This window comes from Taeniopygia guttata, chromosome 1 (assembly GCF_048771995.1).
Source record: "Taeniopygia guttata chromosome 1, bTaeGut7.mat, whole genome shotgun sequence".
Lineage (NCBI taxonomy): Eukaryota > Metazoa > Chordata > Aves > Passeriformes > Estrildidae > Taeniopygia > Taeniopygia guttata.
The window spans coordinates 43,149,944-43,176,070 of record NC_133024.1 but is presented as its reverse complement, the minus strand read 5'-3'; the positions used below and the strand labels follow the sequence as shown (position 1 = coordinate 43,176,070).

The 26,127-nt window shown below is 35.5% G+C and overlaps 1 protein-coding gene across 1 annotated transcript in view; it reads right to left on the bottom strand.

The window, feature by feature from the left end:
- Nucleotides 1-26,127, bottom strand: part of DDX10 (DEAD-box helicase 10) — a 153,535-nt gene that overhangs the window by 118,075 nt on the left and 9,333 nt on the right. The window contains exons 7-11 of the mRNA XM_030270460.4: nucleotides 24,605-24,731; nucleotides 23,161-23,323; nucleotides 21,787-21,871; nucleotides 9,204-9,305; nucleotides 2,646-2,733 (exon numbers count right to left, since the gene is read on the bottom strand). Coding sequence (XP_030126320.4) covers nucleotides 2,646-2,733; nucleotides 9,204-9,305; nucleotides 21,787-21,871; nucleotides 23,161-23,323; nucleotides 24,605-24,731 — 565 coding nt within the window. The remainder of the gene's footprint in view (nucleotides 1-2,645; nucleotides 2,734-9,203; nucleotides 9,306-21,786; nucleotides 21,872-23,160; nucleotides 23,324-24,604; nucleotides 24,732-26,127) is intronic.

The window sequence follows — 26,127 nt, the reverse complement described above, 5'->3', positions numbered from 1 at the left end:
ATGTCAAGAACTTGGCAGCTTGCAACAGACAGGCTAGACAATGTAATACCCATGCCTCTAAGAAATCCAGCATTTCAGATAAGGATTCAAGGTCAGAATTTCATTTGCATTCATTTCATTGTTTTATTCACATTGACATGTAGACTACTTGGGCACATTTGCATAGCATGTCTGAACATTCAGAGTTAAACCTTATTAAGGAGGGACACTTCTGTGATAAACCACTTGTCCATACTTGAAGTTTTTCAAAAATTGAATGTATTTACAGCTTGCCTGCAAGAATGACACTTCTCTGCCATCCATAAATTTAAAACTGCAACAAAAATGGCCTCAAATGGTAGTTATATGACAATTAAAATTTTTCAAAACAAATTTAAGTTTGCATCTGCAATACTGACAGACAACAAATGCTTGATTTTATTCTTGGGCTATTTTGAAATTTTATCATTCCTCTGCCCAATTCAGAATGATCTTTCTCTGACTTTTAAGAGATCTTAAAAAGCCAAATGCAGAAACAGAAGTTTGTTGGTGTTTTCATTCCAATTAAGATGATGCTGGATTAATCCCACTCTCATCCTCCCCCAGCCAGATGCTCTGTCACTTCTGACATAAATTGGTGTAACTGCAACTTCCCGTGGCAGCTGGAGGTGAATGTGACACCAGTGCCTCTGGTTTGTGCAGCACCAGGATGAAGCTTCCACTGACGTTCCACACTGCTTCAAGTAATGCTTTATGCACTCCAAAAACCTGGAATACCTAAAAGCCAAAAATAGTTTTTAAACGCATTCCCTTGGAACGTTGCCTTAGACATTTTATTCACAAAGCTCTCACTGAGTTCCTCGGGCACTTTGATTTAAATCTCCTTGTTTAGGAAAGTAAGAATGGCATTACTCTGACTCGTTAAGTGTCCCTACTGCAGGCCTCCAAGAGAGGTCACATCACATAGCCCATCTCTGCAGCACAAAGAAACCTCCATCCATCCATCCATCCATCCCAAAGGGGTTTTAAGGTATCTGTGCCAGGAGGCATTGTAGAAGTGCTTATTCCATCCTATCAGCTATAAAAGAAAGTTTAGGCAGACTAACTCACCGAGGACATGTATAGCTAGGTGAGATGAATCTCAAGAGCTTTAAATATTTCAACTTGACTCATTTTACATCCCAGTTAAATAGAAAGATTAAAACTCATGGTTTCTCTAAGCTTTCACAGTCCTCTTTTCATTTTACCCTACCACTCAGGATTACCAGTATACCTTCAAGTGTCATTAATGCCCACACTAGCTCATACAAATAAAAAGTTATTAACAGTAATCCAGAATCTCTGCAATCGTGTATTTCTCAGGCTTTGGCATTTCTGGATTTCTCACCATATGGCCTTTGGTAGTACTCTTTAATTTGACCTATATATATATATATAAGAAAAAATTACATTATTGTCCTATTATCCTTCCAACTGAGTTTTCCTGCATCTCAATTTGAGCTTTTGATTTTTTATAGTTTTGAAGAGACTTGATACAATAACAGAATTCACAAGCTAATGATATACACAGTTCAAAAACAAAACCAAAACAAAACCCCAACAAACCAACCGGCCTCAGAAAACCAACATGTTAAAGTGCTTCAATAAAACAAGTAGCAAGCTCCATTCCAAAGAGTTCATGGCCTAAAAATATTATAAAACCAGGGAAAGGTCAGCAAACATGTTGAATGATGGAAAGAGGCAGTGCAATTTCCAGAAATGTTTCACAGGTTTTCGTGGAAAGTGTCTTTTACAACCAAGCTCATTCTCATCCAGGAACCTACTTAGTTATTTGATGTTTCCCTACCCTCCCAAACCTGATAAGCATGTGCTGAAATGCACATATTGTCCATTAAGTCTCCCAACATTAACAGCACAGCAAAGAAATCCCATTTATAAACCCATTCACATAATTCTCCATCTTACCCAGAAGAGGTATTCTGAGCTATTTTGCTGCTCATTTAAATCCAAACAAAAGTTTAAATGCTTTATTCAATGCACTGGATTGCAAAGGACAAACTGTCACATATATTCAGGATATAGGACAATAAAAATTGATCAAGGTGGGCATGTTGAGGCCTACATGGTTTCATATCTCTAACTTTTCAAGTTAAGTAATGTGATCTGCTATTTTTAAGTAACCTTTTTTATTAGTAGCATTATTTTGACATTTTCTATATCCGCTTTCCAAGAAACTCAGAGTAGTTGAAGTTGAGAAGAAATTTCAGAGACTATCTAGTGCAAGCACCTGCTCAAACCAAGGTAAGCTAGGGCAGGCTGCTCAGGAAGGAACCCAGTTTATAATAACCAGCATTTGGAGACTGCACAGCCTTTCTTGCTCTAGTGTTCAACCACTCTCACAAGAAAGGCTTTTTAGGGGTTTAAATTGAGTTTTTTGTATAGAAATTTGTGCCTGTTGCCTCCTCTTCTGCCACTGGACATCACTCAGAAAACTCTGGTTCTCTCTAATTTATGTTTCTCTCCTAACACAAGTGCTTAACTATCTCTGGTGGTTCTTCAGTTCCAAACACTGCTTCTAGGGCATGTCTGAGCTGGTCAGTTATTCAAACATAGCAGTTCTATTCAACTAATACACCCCAAGAATTATAGTGTAGCAGATTACTTACCCTTTGAGCTTTCTCTTTTAACTCCTGATCTTGAGCTAAGAATGCTTGCAGCCTCTTTTGAATGTCTGTAAGTTTTTCAGGATTAATTCTAATTAAAAAGAAAAAAAAAAAAAGAAAAAAAAAACCCCAAGCTTTAATTATTAGAACATGCCAAAATAAGCACCTGTTAGGTTCTCAGGCACATCTTTTGCATTGTTTTAATATGCACAGAGCAATTACCAATGTAATAGCACAGAATGGAACCATATTAAGGATGAAGATTACACTCCTCAAACAAATAATGCAGAAAAGATAAATAGCAGCTGTTTTATTCAGACAGTTTTCACAGGTGGTGAAACTTATTCTAAAGCAAAGCAGAAATCAGCAGAAAATAACTTGATTTTGTAAAAATACTGCAAAAATACAGAAGAAGCATAATGAGTTATAGTACTACTTTATACTGAAATAAAAGTCTTCATAAGGAAATTGTCAGCATTTTTAAAAGCTTAAATAAGATTCATTGTGCCAGGAATACTGAAATTTAAGTATTTCTTAGAAATAAAAGCCAGGTGAGCGATAATAAAGGACATTGAGATTAAACAGATTTAAGAGCTTCTCGAGTAAATAAAGAATATTGACTGCACTATGGAAATTGCCATTAAACCTACTAAAAAGATATATAGGTCCTTTCCCAGATTCCAAATTTTTAAACCTATTCCAGTGATACCTACATTATTGCAGAGTTATTTGCCCAGATCTCATCTACTTTTGAGCTGCTACTGCCACCCCAGTGTATCATACAAACTAGCAAACATGGTGGGAGGTTATTCTGACTAAAAATTATAACAGATATCAAGCTTCATTTCCTTACAATTTCAATTTCTTCACTCTGTTCAGATACAGCCAGGGGAAAACTACAGTGTCCACAAGCACTCTTAGCTACAGTTTTAGTGAAAGACTAAAAAAACTTGAGTTCCAGTTTCCAGACAGTACATAATTGGCTCTACAAATTTTAAAGCCTAAGACAGAAAAAAAGAAGCGTGAAAAATTAAGTGGGGGACAATTTGACCAACAAATCTTTGAAATATAATGATACAAAAAGTAAAGAAGGGATAGGATGAGTTATAAAAAGATTAATATGAACACCAGTAGTATGACAGTCCAGAAAAGTGTTGAATTGCTGCTAAGTGAGGGGAAAGCTATTAAGAGATGACCTCAAAGCCCTAAAGTTAGCCAGTGCTTTTTTTCCTTGTCTTCACTCCAAGTGGCAGCTGCAATCAGTCAGCTAACAACAGCTACAGCAAAGTGCGAGCTCACACCAGAATCACAAATCATGGGAGACCAAGTATTCTGATAAATCAGCTGGGTCAAAAGAAATTTGCTCCATGGCAACTAGGAAAAAAAGTCCTATCAAACAGGTTATGTAAATACAGTGCTCATATTCAAAGGGGGCAGAAAGGTAGTTAAACAATTAACTTTTTCTTGATACAAAAAAAACCCCAATTAGTAAGGACTTAAAGAAAACAAGCAAATACACAACAGCTAAAACAGCTTAGTCAGAAGCAAAATGTGATTCATCAGTTTGATTATCCTCCATAGCAGCATTAGCAGGTTTTAAGAATGGGAAAGAAACAGCAGATGTCTTATTTGGTGTCAGGAAAGCATCTGGCAGTTGTACTTTCTCATAAAATAGGGAAACATGGTCTATGTGAAATCTTTAAGTAATGCAAAAATGGCCTTGGAGCACTTCTCATAGAGTAGCTGAGAGTGCCAACTACTGCCTGCTGCCACTGTCAAACTCAAAATGCTTACGAAGTTCCAATTTTCACCTATACATGCTATTACTCATTATTTTCCATGACTTGATTATTGTAGGAATATGATTCATTATTCATAAGAGACTATGTGTCATTGAGGCTCCAAGCATAACAGGCAACAATTCAAGACAAAATACAGCCACATTTTGTAGACTGCATCTAAATTTTGAGTAATTTGATTGAATTGTAAGAAAAGGGTTTGAAAAAGACAAACTCGCAACACACTTCACAATTTAAAAGCATGGCTAGATAATATGGTATAAATCTAAGCAATGCCAACTAAGAACATGGTACCCCAGGCACATTTTAAGCTTATGTGTTTGTTAATGAATGAGCAAATTTGCAGCACTGACTACCAAAAAAAGAGTAGTAGTACTGAATTCTCTCTTCTCCAACACTGTATCATGGCAAATCATCCACTATCAGCTTTCTCTCATGCTGAGACTCAAAAAATGGGAAAGCTGGCCACTATTAAATTGGATTTTGGTTTTAATGAGTTTGTATGTTACTTCTTTCTGAACAAATAAAACTCTTTACAATAAATTGTATTCATTTGACTATTAGGAGAAGTAAACCTAAAAGCTAAACACTGAAAATCATTATCATAATTTATAAGCCTGCCTAAATGGCTAAGAACCAATGAGCTGAAACCAATTATGCAAAGGCTAGAAGGGGATTTTATAACATGGCCTGCCATTTTAAGTAGGCTGGTTATTTCTTACTCTGTGACCACATATCTTAGCTTTAAGGAGCCATACAACTTTCTGAAGCTACAGTTTTGCCTACCAGTTGCATAACCCAGCTTGCCTGGCCTTATGTACTGATCAGACAGCAATCTCCAAATTTTCTGGTTGATACACATTTTGATTTCCTCCCATTTTCCCTGGTTTATATGCTAGGATACAAGCACTGTTTTAACTAAGCATTGTCCTTCCTCCACTCTTCTCCAAAACAGAATTTAAGCAAAAAAGATCAACAAGCACCTAAAAGGCCTTGCTGCAGCAAAACAGTTTCCAGATTTCCATGCAGCTTCCAAGCAGCAGCAGCAGCAGGTTTTGCACGGTGCTGTCAGTGTGGAACGTGGCTCCCTATGGTTACAGAGACAGCCTGAAGGCTGGAGGGAGAAGGAAGGGCTGGCACCTAAGGAAGATACCCAGCAGATCACACACCGGGGTAGAACCACACTGAATAGTGACACCAGTGTATTGTCTTACAGTAACTATGGCAACTGGGAGGCAGTGAGTTTTTACAGCTCCCCTATATTAATACTATCAACGTGTGGAATACACATCCAAATATTATTCACTGTGAGAAAGAAAAAAGAAGGAAAAAAAAAGGTGTTTCGTTGTTATTGCTGCTTTCCTCAAAAAACACTTTTTTTTGCCATAAAATTAAAGAAAGCAATACTACATCATGGGTATCTATGTACTTGCACTTCCTTTGGTAAAATTTCTAAGGAAGCAACTCTTATTTTTTTACCCAACAAATTTGAATGCAACAAAGTAACCTCAAAATACGATCAAAAATAGTTTAAGTTTAGAGCTTGCATGGAAAACTTGGAGATTATAGACTCCTTTAAAATATTGTACAAATCATTTAATAATTTCAGAGTACCATTTTGCCATATTTAAATGCTCAAAGATATTGCATTTACTATTGCATATTTTGAACTTTCTCTTGCTCTTTTAGAACAATGAAGAAGTTACGTACTGTTAAAAGCGCTACCTGTAAACTGGCTGTTTGTGCTAATTAGAAGGGACTAGTTTACTGAAAACCTCTACTGGCAGCTTAGATCTAAAACTGAAAATTAAGGAAAGAGCCTAAACCCCAGTCCTTTGAACAGGTATCAAGGAAAGTTCTTCCTTTCTCTACTTTCAAATTATAAAACTGTTTCAAAAGGTCTGTCTATATGAAATAAACAACATCAAAAATAGTTTGCAAATCAAAAAACACAAAATAAGAAAAGTAACAGCATTCTTATGACCACTATACCAGACAACAGATTAATAAGAATAGCCAAACAAATATTTGAATATACAATGTTTTAGAAACAAGCTTTTGAAAAAAAAAGCTTTCAGAATGAATTTCAGAAATTTAAACAGTTAAACTCCGTTGGCAGTGAGCAATGCTCATTATCTTCTAATTCCCAAGTTAGAATTCTTAAGAATCTATAATTAGGTGAATAAGCACAAACAACATGAGAAGACTTCACCACAAGACCTGGAACATGAACCATGGGTTCATGCAACTTTTTAAGCAATTTATAAACTGACAAAACACACTGGAGTTGTATTAATTGGGAAACTGGCTGGAAGTAAACAGCATGAGAAAATCAGTAGTTAAAAATTTCTAGAATTAAATTGGTTTGCAATCCATAAGTAATTACAAGAAAAACTTTTTAAAGATTTTAGTTAGCCTCTTAGAAGGACAAGGCTGTATCTTTTAAATCATATCACACTAGGCAGACAATTCTAAGTGAAAGCATTCCCCTTCATTATGATGTCATATATTCTATTAAACCTTGTTTTTCAGATTGAAAAACTGGATCTTGGGGCAGGCTGTTAAAATATTTTCTCAATCAAAACTCTTGACTTTCTAATAATTATTCCAATTAAGAATATTTCTTATGTATTTATAATACATATGTCCTAGTGGCTTGGTACAAGAATGAATATCTGGGGTATTAAAAAAAAAAAAAAAAGCAGCAGAGTTTTCCATCGAAGTAACGTCAGATTAACAACAATATGTTAAGAGATGCAGCCATTATAAATATAATGTGCATTTACTGGGGGTGAAATATTTGCCGTATTAAAATTGGATTATTATCCCTGTACAAAAACATGGATTTCTATTTACATGGATAAATGCAGGCTAAAGAGGTTTTTTTTACCACTTCCTTTGATAAGCTGTTCAAACAATTAACACCATTACTTAGGAAGCTAAAAGCTTAGCTGACAAATAAACGGGAAAGGGGAAATATTTATAATGTGAATGAGATCAGACATTATACTGAATATAAAAAAAAGATAAATTACTTCGATAACTACCATTTTAAGAAGGAAAAAGATAAAGTTTGGAAAGAGAAAGCACTGTGATGCTTAAATGAAAACAAAATGTCAGACTTCCGTTCCTTTACTGATATTATCCACATTCAGCTGGTGAGGTTTTGTTTGGGTTGTCATAAAGTAGCTGTTGGACTGAATTCTAGTCCTTATTTCACTGTTTTAGCAAAAATTGTTTATGTTCGAAGTTCATCCAAATCCTACATGAATTTGATATGTGTTTAACTAGAAAAGGTGGATTTATTTCACCAGCTGCTGTGTACTCAGTTTGTTACATAGAAATAGCAGTCAAAAGTACAGTTCAGAATAGCCTTTGAAATGGCATATCCTATACAACAAAAATACTTAAATATAAAACTAAACCTTAAATCCAGAAAGTGCTATATGCATTGTTTCTGTTCTCTGAAGAAATGTCAACCTGTAAATTTTGAGCAAACCTGAAGATTAAGCAATGAGACGTAAATAACCACCTACGGTTTCACCCTAATTTGATTTCTTCTCAAAAACAAGTATATTTAATTCCCTTCTTTGCTTAGATATCTGTATCTTCACATGCAAACCACAGCTTTTCAAAGTAAAACAGGACTAGCTTTGCTCATATCCACTCACACAGCAACTTGCATTTTTTCCCTTGTCATCCTTCTCTGATTTCTTTTATCTCTGCTGTACAATTTTTGGCATGGTATGACCTGAACTTTTTAAGTGTTAAAAATGAAGTCAGGCTGATAACACATTTTCTGGCTTGTTTTCAATTCTTCCTTCATATTTCTTTCACATTCTCTTTTCTCCCTTAATTCAACATCAGACTGATGGGCGCAGAAAACAGTAAACTCTTTCCTACCTATATCTGCTAAATAAGAAACTACCGTAATTTTTTGTAGTGATAGTCTTTTCTTCTAATATTTTTACAGTTAAAGTTTTTGTGTTTCCTTCATATCCTTCCTGCATTTAACAGAAAATGGAAACATGCTTTTTTATTTTCACTTGGTATTGTTATATGTTCCTGCAACTCCTTCAAAGTCAGTTCTATTTGTACAGAGAGCACTGCTCCTTACAGGTTTCCCTTGGGATCCTCTTTTTAATATGTAAAATGACCATCTTTTACTTCCTGTCCTTCAACTAACTGATTCAGAAAGGTCAGGACAAATTGGGGAAATAGTCTAGAACTAAAGAAAAAACAGGTAAGAGAACCAAAAATTGTAACAGCAATAAAAACATACAGGGACAGATTAAAGAAATGGTAACTGTTTAATGTGCAAAAGAGAAAGAGAGCATTATCATGCTCAATTACATAAAAAGAAGCTGCAGAGAGTAAGAGAATATCACTTTCCATATATTCTTGGTACAAAACAAAAGAAATATTTCATTTAAATTACTTACAAGTCTTATCAGACACTTGAAGAAAAAATGTTAATAGCAGCAACTGTTGAGTACAGATGAGGTCTATTTGGGAAACTGTGAATATATTAATTGGCATCTGATAAGAATGATTTGTGTAGCTCATCCTGCCTTCGGGAACAGCAATAAAATAGGTAACCTCTCAAGGTCTTTTCCTTCTACAACACTACCAAAACTAATTCATTTCTCTGATTTGTCCAGCTCCGGGCAATTAAACCACTTTATCAAGATTGTCAAAGCCTCATCACACATCACTCTTGCAGAAAGAAGGCTGAATAACAGGCAGGCCATTAGCCACTTACTTGATTTCACTGATAGGTACTTTCCTCTGTGCCAGCTGTTCCACCATCCCTTTTTCTTCTGAAGGAAGCAATACTAACAAAGCTTCACCACCTTCTTTGTACCTGATCAAAAGGGGAAAAAAAAAGAAACCTCAAGCAAACATGAAAAAATTACAGTTTTTGCTGCTGTTTTCAATAGCCAATGAGATATTTCATTTAATTCTTTATAAGCAATCCAAATAACAAACAAAACCTCTCAAAACCTCTCACGTAACCAAGGGAAAAGAAGAGGCAAACCAGTTAAATGACTCGCCAATATCCCTACTTAAGCTGATTTTAAAACTACACCTGAAGTTCAAAATATCTGGGGCTAAGTCATGCATTCAGACCAGTGAATCTTTTCTTCCCTCAGTCTGAAATATTAGTAACAATTAGCACTTGATCGAAGTGTATTTTCACCACAGGACTAAAAAATCCAGCTACTTGCAGTCAGCATTTGCCAATAGGTAAGGTTTAACACTTGGTAAAAACTGATTGTCTTTGCATATCCTGCAAGCCAAGCACAGAGAAAGGTTACAAAAGGGTAAATGCCTTGGTCTCGAAGAACAAGTTCTCTTTACATGTTCAGTAAAGGCTAACAGGTCACAGTGACATCAACGAAAGCATAAAAATAGGAGTGCTTTCATTTATAGAAGCAGTTTCCAGATGCAAAAGAAAAGATACAATCAGATTGATCCCATAAGAATGTAGCTATTATTCATTCTTCAGGGCACTTAACAGCTGTATCAAATGCAGATGAGCTGGTAATTACTCAAGATACACGGTTAGCAAAGATATTAAAAAAATCAGCTAATTTATGCTTAAAGCATCTGCTTGAGCATTTTCTCTTTGTGCAAGAAAATACCAGTTCCTGCTTTTGGCACATTTACTGACTTCAGGACATTCATGTGGAAAAAAGTACCCAACAGCATTAGTAAACAAACACAATGGGTTTAAGTTCTACTGGAGAAGCGGGTAATGGTGAGCTTGCAGGCACTAAGTCTGTATCTACTGTAGCACATACATTGTTTCCTTGTTTATATTTACAAATACTTCTTAAGAGTACAGATTGATAAGAAAATACTGCACAGTCCTTCATTACAAAAAAAAAAAATCCAACTGGATTTCAGAAATATGCCAGAATTGGACAGAATTCAACTCATAACCAACTGATGAGAGCAATGTGTAGGACAAAGCAAAACAAGACTGCTAAGTTGGTCTGTAGAGCAGCTTTAAAATCCCTTCTTTAGGGAGGCCAGGGAGCACAGAAGGATGTTCTCAGGCACACCAAACATGAATCATACCATTATAACTGATAAAAATCATTTCTAGTGGAATACAGGGAGCCCACAATTCTCCAAGGATAAACAGTTATCACTTGGCAAATACAGTACTACAGAATTGTTTGAAAACTATAAACACTATCTGTCACAGCACAGTAAGCAATGCAAGTAGAAACAAAATCTGCAGTTAAAACAGTCTGACAGCTTTTATTACAGCTTTCTGCTTTCATTTGATGAATTTGAAAAATCACAACACAATGCTCTTGGATGCCTGGGATTTTTTTTCCCTCAATGTTATATATGATGGGTTTGGAAACCAACTTCTGAAGATAATCTACAAATGTCAAGTAAATGTTTTGTCAAGAATTTTAAGCTTTACATTCTAGATTTTGACATTTTACATGGAAATAAAACTAATACAAGAGAAGAATCTCTGTTACATGCCAACATCATGTAAATTTACCGATTATACATGGATTGATAAGAGTGCTTTGGTACTGTACAAAAACTGCAATGATTTAAATCCATTTCATTAGTAGACCTACAATATTCTTATTACAAAAAATGTCAGCTTGTACAATCTTTCTAAAAAAGAGTTCTAAAGCAATGCATATGTTTGTCTTAAGGAAATTTATTATCTTTACCAAGCATGTTGTCCCTGCTAACCAAGCATGCCATGAATGTTTGCACCCTTTATACAATAATTAAGGTTGGGAAGAACTTGCTTACATAGACCAAGTGCACTTTTTTTAAAAGTTCTGTGTGTTTCAACCCAACCAAATTACAAATTATATACCCACAAGGTGGGCACCTGTCGGACACTGCCACTACCTGAACAAGCAATGAATTCCTGGAAAGCTACTGAACCTTAGAGGACTTTGTATTTTATTGTAAAATGTGATGATCACACTACCAAGACAGCCAATTACTCATCAAAAGAACTCAAGCTTCTCAGAGCACTGTTGGAAAGAAGGGTGAAAATATTCTCTTTTATCTACCAGACAGGAAGACAGAGATAATATTGCTGCCAATACCAGTCTCACCAACTTAGAGTACAGAATAACGCAGTTCTGCTTTTCTCTCCAAAGCAGATGATATGAAAGAATAGGATTCCAACAAGAGCTATGTGAATGATCTGGTATCTGCAAAAAATGTCTGTAAATCTCTTAACAAACTTTGTCATTTGTCAAGAAAAGTCTTGACTGCACTGTATAAACATACAAATGATGTTTTTGGATTCCTTCAAGTTAGCCAAAGGCATGGATTTGTGTAGTTTTGTTGTTCGTGGTATTTCTTATCCCAGAGTGCCTGACTTGGCATTATTATATTGTTTCTTTATCATATCTCTTTTATTCAGTGCACAAAACACTGTGAAAGGCCATTTCACAGAAATCAAGAAGAAACACTCAAAGGGCAGAGAGTGCAGATATCTTCTCTACAAGCCACAAAACTAAAATCGGCAATGATACAGTAGAGGAAAAACCATTCTATGCTTGTTTTGTTTTTATAGCTTTCCAGCAGTATCCACAAGGCCACTCTGAAGAGGATTGAGGATCAGATAAACCTTCACTCTAACCCTTAAAAGTTGATTTTGTGTTATTAGTGCTAAGCTCATCATATGCTGAGTCAGTAATTGCTTCATAAAGTACAAATCCTAAAGGCACATTCCATAGGTAATTCACCAAAAAAGTCAAGCATTATATCCCGTATCTATGAACACCAACTATTTCAATGTTTACATTAAATCTTGCAAAGCCTTAATGTAGACAAAGTAGTACCACAGCTAAATAAAGAAACAACCACATGAAAAAATAGCTCTGGAAAAAAGAGGTTTTCAAGCACCTCTAATTTCTCATCTTTTGCCACCTAGTAAAGGAAAAAAAAAAGCAACATAGAAATATTTCTCAGAGCTATGTCTACAGAAATTCTAAAGGACTAAAAGACATCTAGTAACTACTGATGCAGTGCAATCCTCTCCAATACATGTTTTGGAAACATTCTCTTTCAAATGCCAATAGTTTAAAAATATTTGAAGTTAAGGAGGAATAGTCTTCGCCAATTTTATGCCATAATCGTGACTCAATTAAAACAAACAGTTTAATAACAACACTGTTCTTCAGAGCTAAACACAGAAATGAAAACATCACAGAATTGATAAAGCTAAAAACGAAAAGATCTTAAATACCATCTGGGAAAGTTTGTATCTCTTCAGTGGACATTCAATTAAAGAAAACAAAACACAGCCTATAAAAAAGGTTTATTTGGGCAGAGTATTATCTTATTTCTAAAAAAAAAACCAACCTCATAACGTGCTAATCAGAAAAATGTTGTGTTAAACATCAACTCAAGAAGAGAGGCTTCAGTGCAAAATTTAAGTTTTCCAAAGTGTTCCCTCTGTGTTTCTTCTGCATTATTTCATACCAAAAGCTTCCATACTGGCAAACTTTGGAAAGAACGAGCTACTAAAAACTGGCATAAACAGTAACAAGAACAATTAGACCTGCTCAAAATGTGTTTCCATAACAATGCCTAAAACACAGGAGAAAAGAACACCCCTTATTAATCCACAGGAACAAAGTACTCCACTAAAGCAAACAAACATCTCTGTAATTATTTTCAGCACACAGATAAACTGTTTAAACCTTTACAGATCATCAAGCAATGAAGAAACAACCTTGGTTACTGTAGTTCTTCAGCAGGACTGCTTCTGCAGATGAGGTAATATTCGAATGTCTCCCTATTTTTGCCGACTGCGGCTTTCAAGTTGTCCATCATCACCAAAACCAAACATCTGTCCTAAAATGCTAATTTACTCTGGTGATTTATTATCCAATAAGTATGCACTTTGACTCTGCTGAAGAAAAGTAAATTAAAAACCTGAAAGTAATCAAACTTTCGTGGACTGTGTAATAATTGATGATATCCTGTCATCTCTTCAAGGTGATCAAGACACCAGAGAAAGGACACATCTTTGCACTGTGATCTTAACAGTCTCTAAGGGTATATGATTTATTCCAAGTCCATGGAAAATTGCATCTTACTTGCAGAAAGTCTTGGCGGAGAAAAAAAATCACTTCTAGTTCATATCTGCCTTGTTTTCTAGAGTTTACTGACTTCAATATGTTTGAAAAAGGCAAACAACTTCTCTGCAACTCAATCATGACTTGCAAGCAGGAAGCTGTGAAAATCATCATTAGTGCTATAAAGCAAAGGGGTTATATTTACAGTGACTGCAGATGAGAAAAAGAAAGATGCCTACAATCAAGAGCAAGTGCCAAAGGCAGACAAAAAGGAAGTGGGATAAATTACTTACAACTATGTGGTAGTGCTAATTTCAAGTAGAGAAAAATGTTTTTTTAAAATGTTCAGAACACCATTTCCTTAGCAAAGAAACACAGAGTGTTGCCAAATAGCTTTACTTGATTAAAAAAAAGAATCTATCTTAAACTTCTAAAAATCACTCTGAGCCAACAGCCAACAGCTGGTATCAAACATGAAGAAACAGAATGGCAATAGTCCAGTGAAGACAGGATAAGGAAAAAATGCTTTTCATGCAGGCTAAATAGACACTCAATTGTTGCCTAATTTTAACCTATCTTAACCCATCCTTGATCAGATACAGTCAGCAGCTGCATAATCCCTAGGCAATACCATTAAAACAAACAATATTACCATTATCACAAAGGCAATAAACGAAGCATACTGATTGTTAATCAATTCCACCTGGTCAAGCAGCTAGACTTGAGCTTGTTCTAATTAATTCAGAGTACTTCTACATCTTTGCCACAACCATTGTAACATACAGTTCAGTCAAATGCACCACATTTTAACTGTGTGCACATATATGAGTGACATATGTGACATACAAGTTGTGGTCACAACAGAATAAAAAACAGGAATGGGAATCATCTCATGATGGTCATCAGGCACCAGTGTTCTGCTGTAAAAGCAAATATCAGGTAGCAAAAAAGTTATGGAAAAGGAACTGTAAGGATAATGTGCATGGATATGCAGATCTTATAGGAAATGTTATACAGGTTGTCTCGAACAGATGTATTGCAACACGTTCCCTAATGTTTGTATTGCAGAAAATGTATGTTGATGCCAAATTGCCAGAGTTAAAGGAAGTATTTCTGCTTCGTTTGGCAAAAAAAAATCATCTATTTTAAAAACTGGCAAAGGAGAAAACAGAGGATGAGATAATCATAAAATTTGGGGGAGGAGGGTTACAGATACAAAGATACTTGCATAACAGTTTCCTCAATTGGAGTATTTCCCATTATAGAAAATATACAGGAAGTGATAACATTTTTGAAGATATCTACCACACATGAACATGCAGGAAAAATAAGTACAATTTTTTTTTATATTTTGGACATCACACATTTACCACCATATTCAAAAACAAGTATTTTGTGTGGGGTTTTTTTTTTAATCTGTAACTTGACTAGGTTAAAGATCTAATTTTAGTCTAAGTGGGCCAGCATGGATAGCATCAACATATGCTGTCATCTGTCAAAAGACATAGAAGGAAATAAGGTATAATTGCAAAACTTGTGAGCTTAAATCAAAGCCCATTTCCAAAAGTACCACATTCCAATCCAACAAGCCACCTTCAGATACCTTTAGCACTGCAGAAACTCTCCACAGTAAATCTTTTCAGAGGAAGGAAACTGGGCACTAGGGACACCAGATCAACTGCTCAACCAGCTCATTCTCACGTGGATCAAATCTGCTAGAGATTTACCAGAAGCGAGTAAGAGACTGCACTCCTCAAAATGCTGAAGTCAATAAGTTAAGCATTTGGAATAGCATCAAAACCAATCCAAATAAATGTGCCTGATTTTGCATGTGCATGATGATACACTCTAATTATATATTTTCACTCTTCTTCTAATGGATCCTTTGTTTATCATACATACTTGCAAAACTATAAATACAAAACTATTGAATAATTACTTCACTGTGAAGCCAAGTTACTCATTATGTAAGGCAATCATTTATTCACTTCATACCATTCGCACCCTTCTCAGAACAGAAATAGTCTGGACAACTTGATTTTGCAAAGATAATGCTCTTTAAATCTTTGCATATAATCTTAGTTTCAATAAAAGAGTATTTCATCATGCAGAAAAAATCGTAAGCAAAATACAAAATGCAGCACAGACTCCTGTTTCTCTAGCAAAGATTTACCCCTGCAAAGACTGAAAGAAACAGCAGTGAATTATTAGCTAATAACCTAACAATCATACTTAATATAAGATAGATTAGGATTAAAGTTAGCATGAGTAAAGTTCTACTATTTCTAGTATATAATTTATATTTAATTTTGAAAGCATTTTCAATTTTTTTAAAACAACTACACAAGTGAAGGAAAAAGCATTCAATTGATGCAGGCATTTGTGTTGCACTTTTTTTGTATAATGGAACAATGTAAGACATGTAAAAATATATCCAAAACATATCAGAATGGATAGTTTTATTCTGAGCAGATGTTTCAATCTGATACACATAACAAATAAATATGTTCACCCACACACTATTCTTTAACAAAGAGAAACTAATATCCATATTTACCCCAAGGGCTTCTACAGAATTCCAATAATTCATATTTTGTTTTAAAACTCAACCATTAAATTTGACTGTATAAGCTATTATTTCTAAACATATTTCTTAAACAAAGTAACAGTTTTAGGTCTCCAATACCAGGCTCAATTCAGGCAAAACTTTATTTCCAATCACAATACCTTCTGGGCCTTGTGACATATTGAGGACTGATGAAATCTAAGCTTTAAACCAAGAAAAAAGTATTTTTTCCAGGCAGGAATAGGAAGAGTTTTATCTGCCATTTATTATAACTTCTACACTGCCAGGTTTCTTTCATAATACAGATTTGCTGGTTTTTTTAAATGACAAATGAGCACAGAAAATAAATGCGTACTGGAATTTCTATCCCATCTACATGATCAATGGCCTCTTTCTGTAATATGCATTTCTGCTTAAAACAACAAATCTTTAATGAGAGATCTGTGTGCACTGCAATCTGAAACCAGGCTGTACCATCTACAGCAAGTCCTACCAAAGCAGCCCAATAAAAGTTACAGGAGACCAGAAGGAGCCTTGAGTATTCATTGACAGCTGACCCAATGCAGCAGACAGCCAGTGCTCACTGCTAAGTCCTTGATTCACCCAGGAAAAGGAGATTCCTCCCATGGGTTGTGAACAGTCTGACATCCCACAGAGCATTTAAGCAACGAAATGTCAACTGGCTTCTTTTTTTCCTTTCGCTTTAGATCACTTCTCTTCTCCTCTGAATAGACCGTAGTTCAGTATCCCCAAAAAATTATCAGTAAATTTTGCTATGAAGTCAGAGCTTAATTGATTCAGTTTATACTTTCTTTGCAACTGACCATTTAATATCCTTCTTCTGTCTGGAAAGTAGCCCACTTACACCTACTGGCAAGTTCAGAGAACCCCCTGGGTTCTACTCTTACCACAGAACCACAGTCCCCTTCATTCAGCCATACTGAGTGAGAGGCCCTGCTTGCCAGTCTTGGGCACAAGAAATAATGGACAAGAATCACTATTGGTTCTTGTGGCTCACTAATCTTATCAAGTTAGTCTTAGAATAAAACTATTTCAAAAGGCCTTGGGAGGTTGTTCACTCCTCCAGCCTACACTGGAAGCAATCCATTTCCCACATCAGCTGTGTCCACTCTGCTGAGTTAAAATACATGTGCTTATTTATTTTGTTATTCCAGCTAACAGCATAGCTTTATATCGGCAGGTAATAACCTTGGCCACTTAAATCATTCAGTGCACAGGAACATTCCTACCATTCCATTAGGAAGAGAATTCTAGCAGAAAACAGTGCCAGTCAATACAAATGCAGCATCAGAGGCCACTGTCAAGAATGGAGCTAGGATGCAGTGTTTAATTTTAGAGAATTTAATAAAGTGAATTCTACGTTAAACGTGGTGTCAACAATGTCTTGTGACCTCCACTGGCAGCTATTTTTACTTAACTTGAGTTAGGATGATGACTTGACTGCAATATAATATGAGATGGTCTTAATAGAGCATTTATTTTTCAACACCATTCAGAGTGCTTCAATGGGTTTTAAAATAAAAATAGAAAAATAATCAAAACAAGGAGCTGTCATCTTAGCTGCTGTGATTATTCAGGACCCAGAACACATATCGCTGAAATATTTTTCCCAATTAAAAAAAAAAAATTTAAAAAATCAAGCTTCCACCATTGAAAAAGATGATATTAAGTCACTCGTACTTTTAAATGCTTTATTGTCACATTACTCTTAAGGCTTTTTAGTCTCACTTTCACACATATAATGTGCAATTACTTAAGGAGAGCCTGAGTGAGCATTAATGAGCTTCAAAGCTTATTCTACATTACAGAGTAAGATCATTCTATCACCTTGCCCCTTTCACCTTTCCATAATTTGACAGGTGTGTGTTCACCAGTACTCACAAAGCATCAAAACACACATTCTTCTTAGAAATCTTTAATCTTATCTCTTTTGGTCTAATCATCATACCAGGCACTACAAAAATGGCAGGTAACAGTATTCTGCTTTGGGAAGATGGAAGTTTTATTACTCCATTTGTTTTCAGAAATAGAATTTACTAAAAGAAAAGACGCATACCTGTATGCACACTTTTTATTGACAACAACAAAATTACAATTTCCTATGTCAGTGTAAGCACCTAAGAAAGCTAACCAACTAGGCTGGATTAAGTACCATCAGAAGTCTGAGCCAGTCAGATCTAAATCTTATATAGCTCCAGACATATCAGATAAATAATGCAGAACAAAAATATTTATTCTGTGTAACATTACAGTGTCAGTGCCTTTAAAAAAAGACTCATGACAGGAAAATCACTAAACTCAAGCAGCAGTTTTTAATAGTCATTTCTGAAGAAAAAAAAAAAATTAAACATTAAGTGGAGGGATCAATGCAATGCCAGGAAAGAAAGAAATTGATTACTGATACTTGCCAGGATTTAGGTACATCCAAAATTGAAGGTAGTTATGCATGAACAAAAAGATATAATAAACTTTTTGGTGTCTTGTCTCACCGATGCAATCACGACTGGAAGAAAAATATCCCTATAGACCTTTTTCATGCCATACAACTTAGACATTATGTTTAGAAAAATAGTCAGAGAAAAAAAATGAGCATCAGGGTGCTTCAAAAATTATTATCTTCTGCTGTCCCCTAGTGGCACTGTAACTTGTTTCACAAAATTCATCATAGAATACTTTCAACTGTAGGCTTCATAAGTTACAGAATTGAAAGCATCAATAGAAATTAAAAGCCAGAAGAAATTAGTTTTGCAGGCAATTGCTACAAGCAGCTTTTTTCTAGAGTTTTTCAAAACGAAATCTTGCTGGAAACACTGTAATCTAGTGTTTTAAACCACTGACTTTTTAAAGAAATCGTGTGGCAAAAATAACACCAAAAGTATTTATTAGACTGTCCATGATATTGTCAATACTTTAGAAAGTCTGTCAGTGAACTATTTAAGACTTTGAAAGCAACTGGAAGAAACAGCTTCTTGACATACCTTTCAAGTTTACTAAAAAAATCCCCACTCAATATATGTCAATTCTACTACAAAGCAAAAGCATTACTGGACTACACCCAGATTTTCTTGATCTTATCATAAATCAAAAATGCAGGAGTTGCAATTTATGCTTTTCAGTGGGGTAAAATGCAAATGAAATGTTTCTTAGGGAACATCATGGCCTTATCCACTTAAAAATAAACTGTTACCTCTTGTCTTAGATCAAGCTTTGCAGAATTGTAAGATGTATGTGGGAACACATCCATGATTGTTAGTCAAAGGTTTTCCAGCCCCTTCTCCAACATAATTTCTCTCCTTTTATATTTACTTTTGTATCACAAAATGATATGACTTCAAAAGTAAACAGTATTTGGCATCCCAGTTTTAATTACAGTTTAACATAGCCCCTTAATTAGATGAGATATTTAATTTAGCTTTCATTCTATGCAATTATATTCTCATAACCCATAAAAATTTGTAATTATCTCTAACCTCATTAATGAGGACTACTAAATTGCAGTTCCGTTCATTTTTATCAAGTTTCTAGAAGAAACACAAGCTTCTCATATGAACTGTAGCTATTGAAAACAAATGAAGCTTCCAACTCAACACTCAGATTTGAATGAGAAGTACATTCTCAATTACCCACATCAAAAATTGCATTAGCATACTCAGTTATTGCAGTGTTTACTTAAAATCATTAAACATCTCCCTTGTTTTATGTTCAAGTATTTATTTCATGCTATTAAGTTTTCTAAACAATTTCCTTCCAGGACTGTTTTACCTTAAGGAGGATGGAGACAACCTGTATGTTTCTTTAAATTGAATGCCCAGTATAGGCAGAACCTGCTGATCCTTGTATGAGATTAGGAAACAGAAAATACCCATGAAGCTTTTCCTACAGAAAGAATTTGCATTCACTGTCAGTCAACACCCTCCAGCTCACACAACTTGCTCAGATGTACTCCCAATTTCTGTAAGGTCTCCCTACTGAAAAAAGTGACATAGAAGGAAATGTAATCTACATCCCAGTAAGGCATCCAGCACAGCCCACAGTCCCTGAGACAGACACCCTGACCCAATTTTCTGTCTAAATCTGCCCCTCGAGCAATCACAGAATGCGTCATGTACTTAAGAGGCCCCTGAAGACAGACCCTTAAGGTTACCAGGCTGAAGTCCTCTCAGAGGACATTTGAATAAAAGCATTATGACAAAGGGGAGTTGTTTGACTTTGCACCTTTTTAGAGCTGTTTCCCCATGCTAAACTTACTTACAATTGCTCTTCTCAGCTTCTAATGAGAATTGGGAAAAGGCCTGAGGATTACAACCCCAGGGAGGTGCTTTAACTGAGTGACATGGCTCAGAAAGAGCTCAACCAGTATTCTAAACCCTGCCAATTAAACACTGCCAAATGCATCGTTTTCCTTCCATGATGACAGTATGCCATAAAGACAAAATTACAAGCCTTCTTTGAAAGCTACACAGGACTAAAAAAAAAAGAAAGACAAAAAAGAAAATATTACAGAACTCTAACCAAGCCTATATGCTTTTCTCTCAATTGGTATGCATAAGATTTTAAATCACCAAAATAGCTACATATTTTATCTAATTATACACAACATTCACTGACTTTGTTCACTGACAGGTTTTTTCCAAAGTCATTTAAAAATGTATCATTCCCTTCTACCATAGAAGATCAGAAAACAGAGAGCAGAGAGACAGAATGGGGGAGAAATATGACCACTTACAATGAAAATATGGCTAAACCCATGTGAAAAACCCATGGCTAAACCCACGTTGTGAAAGAGTGCTGCAAGTGCACTCATGATACAGTCACCAAAATTTACAGCCTTCTGATCCAGGAACACAGATCTCAAACTCTTAAGAGTGTTGAAATCCTGTTCTAAGCAACTGCTCTGTCATTACGTTTGACAACAGCCTATATTGCAAGTTCTACTACAAACAAATTAAATTAGAGACAAGATATAATGCTATGCCTCACATTTCATCCTTCAGATAATTGCATGAGGTTTTTGATCTTCTGAATTATATGCAGTAACAGCTTCTGTTTCACTTAAAAATCTACTTCAGAGATGAAGAGATGAAGGACCTGGTTTACAACAGTGTATCTGGATAACTCCCTTCTATCATAAAGGCTTAGCCACAAATATTTTAACTAAAGCTCTGCTTAAATATGTAATTCCACAAAAGATCTAGAAAATTAAAAACTTAACCTGTAATTAACATTTGATTCCTTCCTCCCAAATTAAAATAAGCAAGAAATAGTTCCATTCTTTTGAAGAGTCTTCACAAAGAAATTGAATCCACAGCCTAAAACATTATTTATCTCTAAATGTCAGTGGCAAAACAAGCTTTTCCACCCACAAACATACTCAACTCATCCTTTGAGGTAATTCTGCAAAGGGGAAAAGGTTTTCTATTTCCTCACTAATAACTGTCCCTAATCAGATGGAACAATCAGGGATATTTTTCTCTACTATAAGTCTCTGAAGCTTACTAAGAAACTATTAAGTTAAATCATTACTCCTAACTAATCAAAAGGGTCTCTTAGTGATAACAGCCTTTTTCTTTCTAATTTATATCTTAATTTTTTTTAACTGAGTCTTTAGCCAGTGATCTGTCCCTACAAAGATCTTGTTTTTAACATTAAAATACTAATGAAAAGTGAAAACAAACCTGGCTGTTCTTCCCACTCTATGGATGTATGTGTTTGCATCTTCTGGACAATCAAACTGAATGACCCAATTCACTGCTGGAAAATCTGTGTAAAGAAAAAAATACATCAAGTAAGTTCACTGCACTCAAAACTCTCCTATGCAAGAGCATTAATTCCTGTAAGAATCATCACTTGGACCCATTTACAGACATTAGGTGCAACCTCTGAAATAAAAACAAAATTAGTTGCATTCATTAGCATACATAAACAATCATTCTCTTCATCAAAGAAAGTTAAATTAATTGTGTGTTCTTTTCCTAAATTATGACAGTGCAATGAATGGAACATAAATTCACACTTGACAAGAATAGATATGCTTTATGTCACACAGATCATAAAACACCCTGTGGTTAACAATTATATAACAAGATCTGACCCACTTTTAACCCTCAGTGTTAATATGCTACACCACTGGGCTCTGAAGTTAGCTGTGGTGAGACTGCATCACTTCAGCTGTCACATACAGAAATACAAGAGCCCCTCTTAACGATGGAAGGGGGTGACCAAGCCTGACCAAAGTCAACCTTGACTGTGAATGGTATTAATAATAAGCATTTTCTAACTGCTGCACTTCACTCAGCAGCAGCATGCTTTGCACTGAAGTGTTACTTCCAAAACAAATCTGCAGCTATACTGTATTCCAGAATTATACCCACACTCTAAACCAAACTAACCATACCCAAATTAGATAGTCACTGGTGAGATTTCAGCAGTATGAGAACCAATTTTCATTCCTGACTTAAGTTTTTAGAGCACTTTCTTTCTTTTTGTAACATAGTGACAAAGCCTCACATTTTGGACAAAAGCGTTTGCTATCTCAAATAATGACTGGACTCCTGAAAAGTCCTGTGTTATACTTCACTGCCGCCAAGAACTGAATGAAAAAAACAAAAATTACCCTCATTTATTTTTCTGTCTCCTTATCAATGCAGTCCTACAATGCCATTCATCTATCAGACATTCAAATTTCAGGTTTCCATTTCCATATACCAGTAGGTTAGCAATTTTTCATATCCTTTGAAATAACCCACAGGATACAAGCATATCAGAAATACTTAAAACAGCTGAAATCTTGCCTTACAGCATGTCGTAAATAAATACATCACTGATACATCACTGTTTACCTACCACACATTTCTCTGGGATAAAAAGAAAATGTAAGAACAGATGAAGTGGGCCGCTTCAGTAAAGAAACAGCAGAACTCTAGGAAACAACTCTATTTTGAGCTCCTAGGCAAACTACAGCTTCATTTTTCAGAAACTAGGTCAGTCTTCAGAGTATAAAGTCTGAAAAACCTTCAACAGGTTTAGCTGCTGCTTCTGTGGGTACCTACCCAGGCCACGAGCTGCGATATCTGTAGCAAAAAGCACTGCTGCCTTTTTCCGAACAAAACAAGTGTAGACTTCCATTCTCTTCATCTGCTGCTGCTTGCCATGGAGTGCCAGGACGGGAAGACCAGGCTGAAGCTTACAAAACACTCTGAAGAGATACTGAACCTACCCAACAAATCAAGGGGGAAAAGAATTACTATGCGCTGCTAAACATATCAAGATCATATACCGTGTATGTAACAACTGAAATTGTACATCAAATTAAAAAAACTTTTCTCCAGTTCAGAGAAAAAAAGATGTCGAGACCTTGTTACACGACCAGGTCAAAAGATGACAACAATTGTGGGAAAAGATTGCCATGCCCTTTTGATGGCATTTCCTAAAGGAAACCAGAGTAGGCAACAGCAAGAACAACTTGGGATGTGAGAACTTAGGCTGTATGCAAAGGACCAAAGTATGAAAAGTCCATCAGAAGCACTTCTTTTAGACAGTATTGGAGGGGTAATGTGTTTTATACTTGCAACTGAAATCAGTCTACAGTCTCAGTTTATTGTTTCAAGTTTCAACATGTTCTCTTACAAAATCAGCCTGTTTACCCCTACCTACAGTACCCATGATGTAGCATTGTTTTACAGCAGGCAGCTACCCAGCATCTTTTTAAGAAAGTAGTTACATAAACTGTGTATACTGCAGAACAGCTGCAACTCTGAGAATTTCTGTACAGCTAAGCCGACCACTTCAATGTACTCACCAGTCAGCTGCAGAACAACAAAAATATCACCTCTTGCACAGGGGAAAGAATTGCAATGAATATTTACTAAGCCATTGTAAAATGGTCTGTTATTGTAAAATACTAGCCTTGTATTACACTAACAAGCACTACTTGCACTGTAAAATACTTGATACATGCCATAGTTATAGGTACAAATACCTGTGCCAAACAAACACATGCAAATAGCTTCAACAGAATGGTCCCAAGACACTTATACAAGCAGGTTTGAAGGATTAGCTGCTATGTAAGAAAAGCCTTTGCCAGTACTATTTCACAGTCTTCTCAAACATGCAGATTTAAAAGCTTGTAAGGAAAGCAAGTACAATTACTGGAATACTTTGTAAGCCAACTATGAAACATGTCAAAAGACAGAACTGAAATTAGCTGGGCCTTACTGACATTAACTTTTAGCATTCATTTTTAACAGCAGACTATAAAAATGGCTGAGAACACTCAGGTCTCCAGAACCTTCCTGCATTGAGCCTAGGCCACTGAACTGCCTTGAAACCATGTCCTGAATGACATGCAGCAGTAGGTGATGTTTCTTTCCTCCAATTTCCTGTTGCAAATTAAGTCCACAATCTCACCTCTCTGATATATTGATATCTATATGAATATCCTCATTTTATCAGTTTTTTAATTCTGAAGCAGTAGGAGGGAGAGAAAAAACATACCTCTTTACAGCTTGAAAAAAACACAATGGTCTTCTTTTTCAAATGAGTTCTCAGGAAAGAGTATAACATGTTTACTTTTTGCTGAAGCTCACAGACAACATAGTTCTGATCCAGAGTTGCTGGGGTACTAAAGGAGGAAAAAGAAACAAAACCACATCAAAAAAGTACATTTAGAAAAATCACAGGAATGTGTCACCTTTCTTTTAAGCCAAGAGAGTCTTATACATACTCAGAAAAAGAAGAAAAGAAATCAGGCTGGAAAGCTCTTCCACTTTGAGAAACAAGTCTTAATCAGCTTCATTTGAAAGCTACATTCATTCCCTTATTAAAAGCCAGTGGGGAGGGACAGATGATTTTTGACATTACTTCTAAATTCATTTACTTCCAGCAAGGCAAACTTTCCATGTCTAAGCAGTGACATTCAAATTGCCTTGACTTAAAATGCAATTTTTTCTATTAGTCCTATTAAACCATCATTTGTGCTTAAGGCAATGTCAAAGCAGAGTCTAATCACACACAAAAAGAGAGCACTGATGTACTTCTACTGATTACATTGAGATGCAAAGTGACTTTCTAAAGCTCTGAATTGTCATCTGAACTCACATTTCTGCTCTTAAAAGCAGAAATAAAGCAACAAAAAAAATCCTTTGCAGTATTTGTCCTTCAAACACATCTAAATGCTCATCTCTTACAATCCCTCTACTTCACCTTAAACAGACTGGTTATTCAAAATTACCTTTCTAAAGGGTGTCACCCGGGAGGATGAAATTACAAGAGTCTCCTCCAGTTTTTATTCTGCTATTTAATTTTAATTACGCCACAGCACTTCTTGCTTTCTACGTCTTTCACAGGAAATTGCTTTTATATGGCAATAACCTAAGGCAGTAAATTCTAAAACAAATTAATATTTACCTTTCTTTTAATTTGGTTTGTTATCTAATTCCATTCTCCCAAATATCTAAAAAAATTAAATGTACTTTAAAATAGACTTCACCAAACATGGGAGATCTGTGAAATAGATAGTTGCCAAAATGAAGGCTGCATACAAGGCTTGTACATTCTCTTCTGATAAGAGGGTATTAACCACAGTTTTTTTTTCTGGCAATCATGTTTATTTAATATTCCTTTGATAGTACTACTGATTAAAAAATTGTATTTGAAGTACAATACAAAGATAATCAAATCAAATAGTAAAAACTTCTTTGAGATTCAGTGTGGCTCTGCCATGCATTTTCCTGATGATTTCTTGTTTGCTCCCAGGAAAACCATTTTTATCTCTGTACTTCACCTTTCTCCTCCATTTTACATATGGAAATATATGCATATTTCATAAAAGAGAAGAAAAAGAATCATCCATGCTCATAAGTAATTTGACACTCAGATGATCCAGCCCACAGAAATGCAAAATAACATTCATTTGGATTTCAAAAGAAAATTACACACCAAAAAGTAACATTCATTTAGTAACATTCATTAAATGTTTTGAGCATGGCACACCACATACTTCCCTTCCAGTAAGGGCC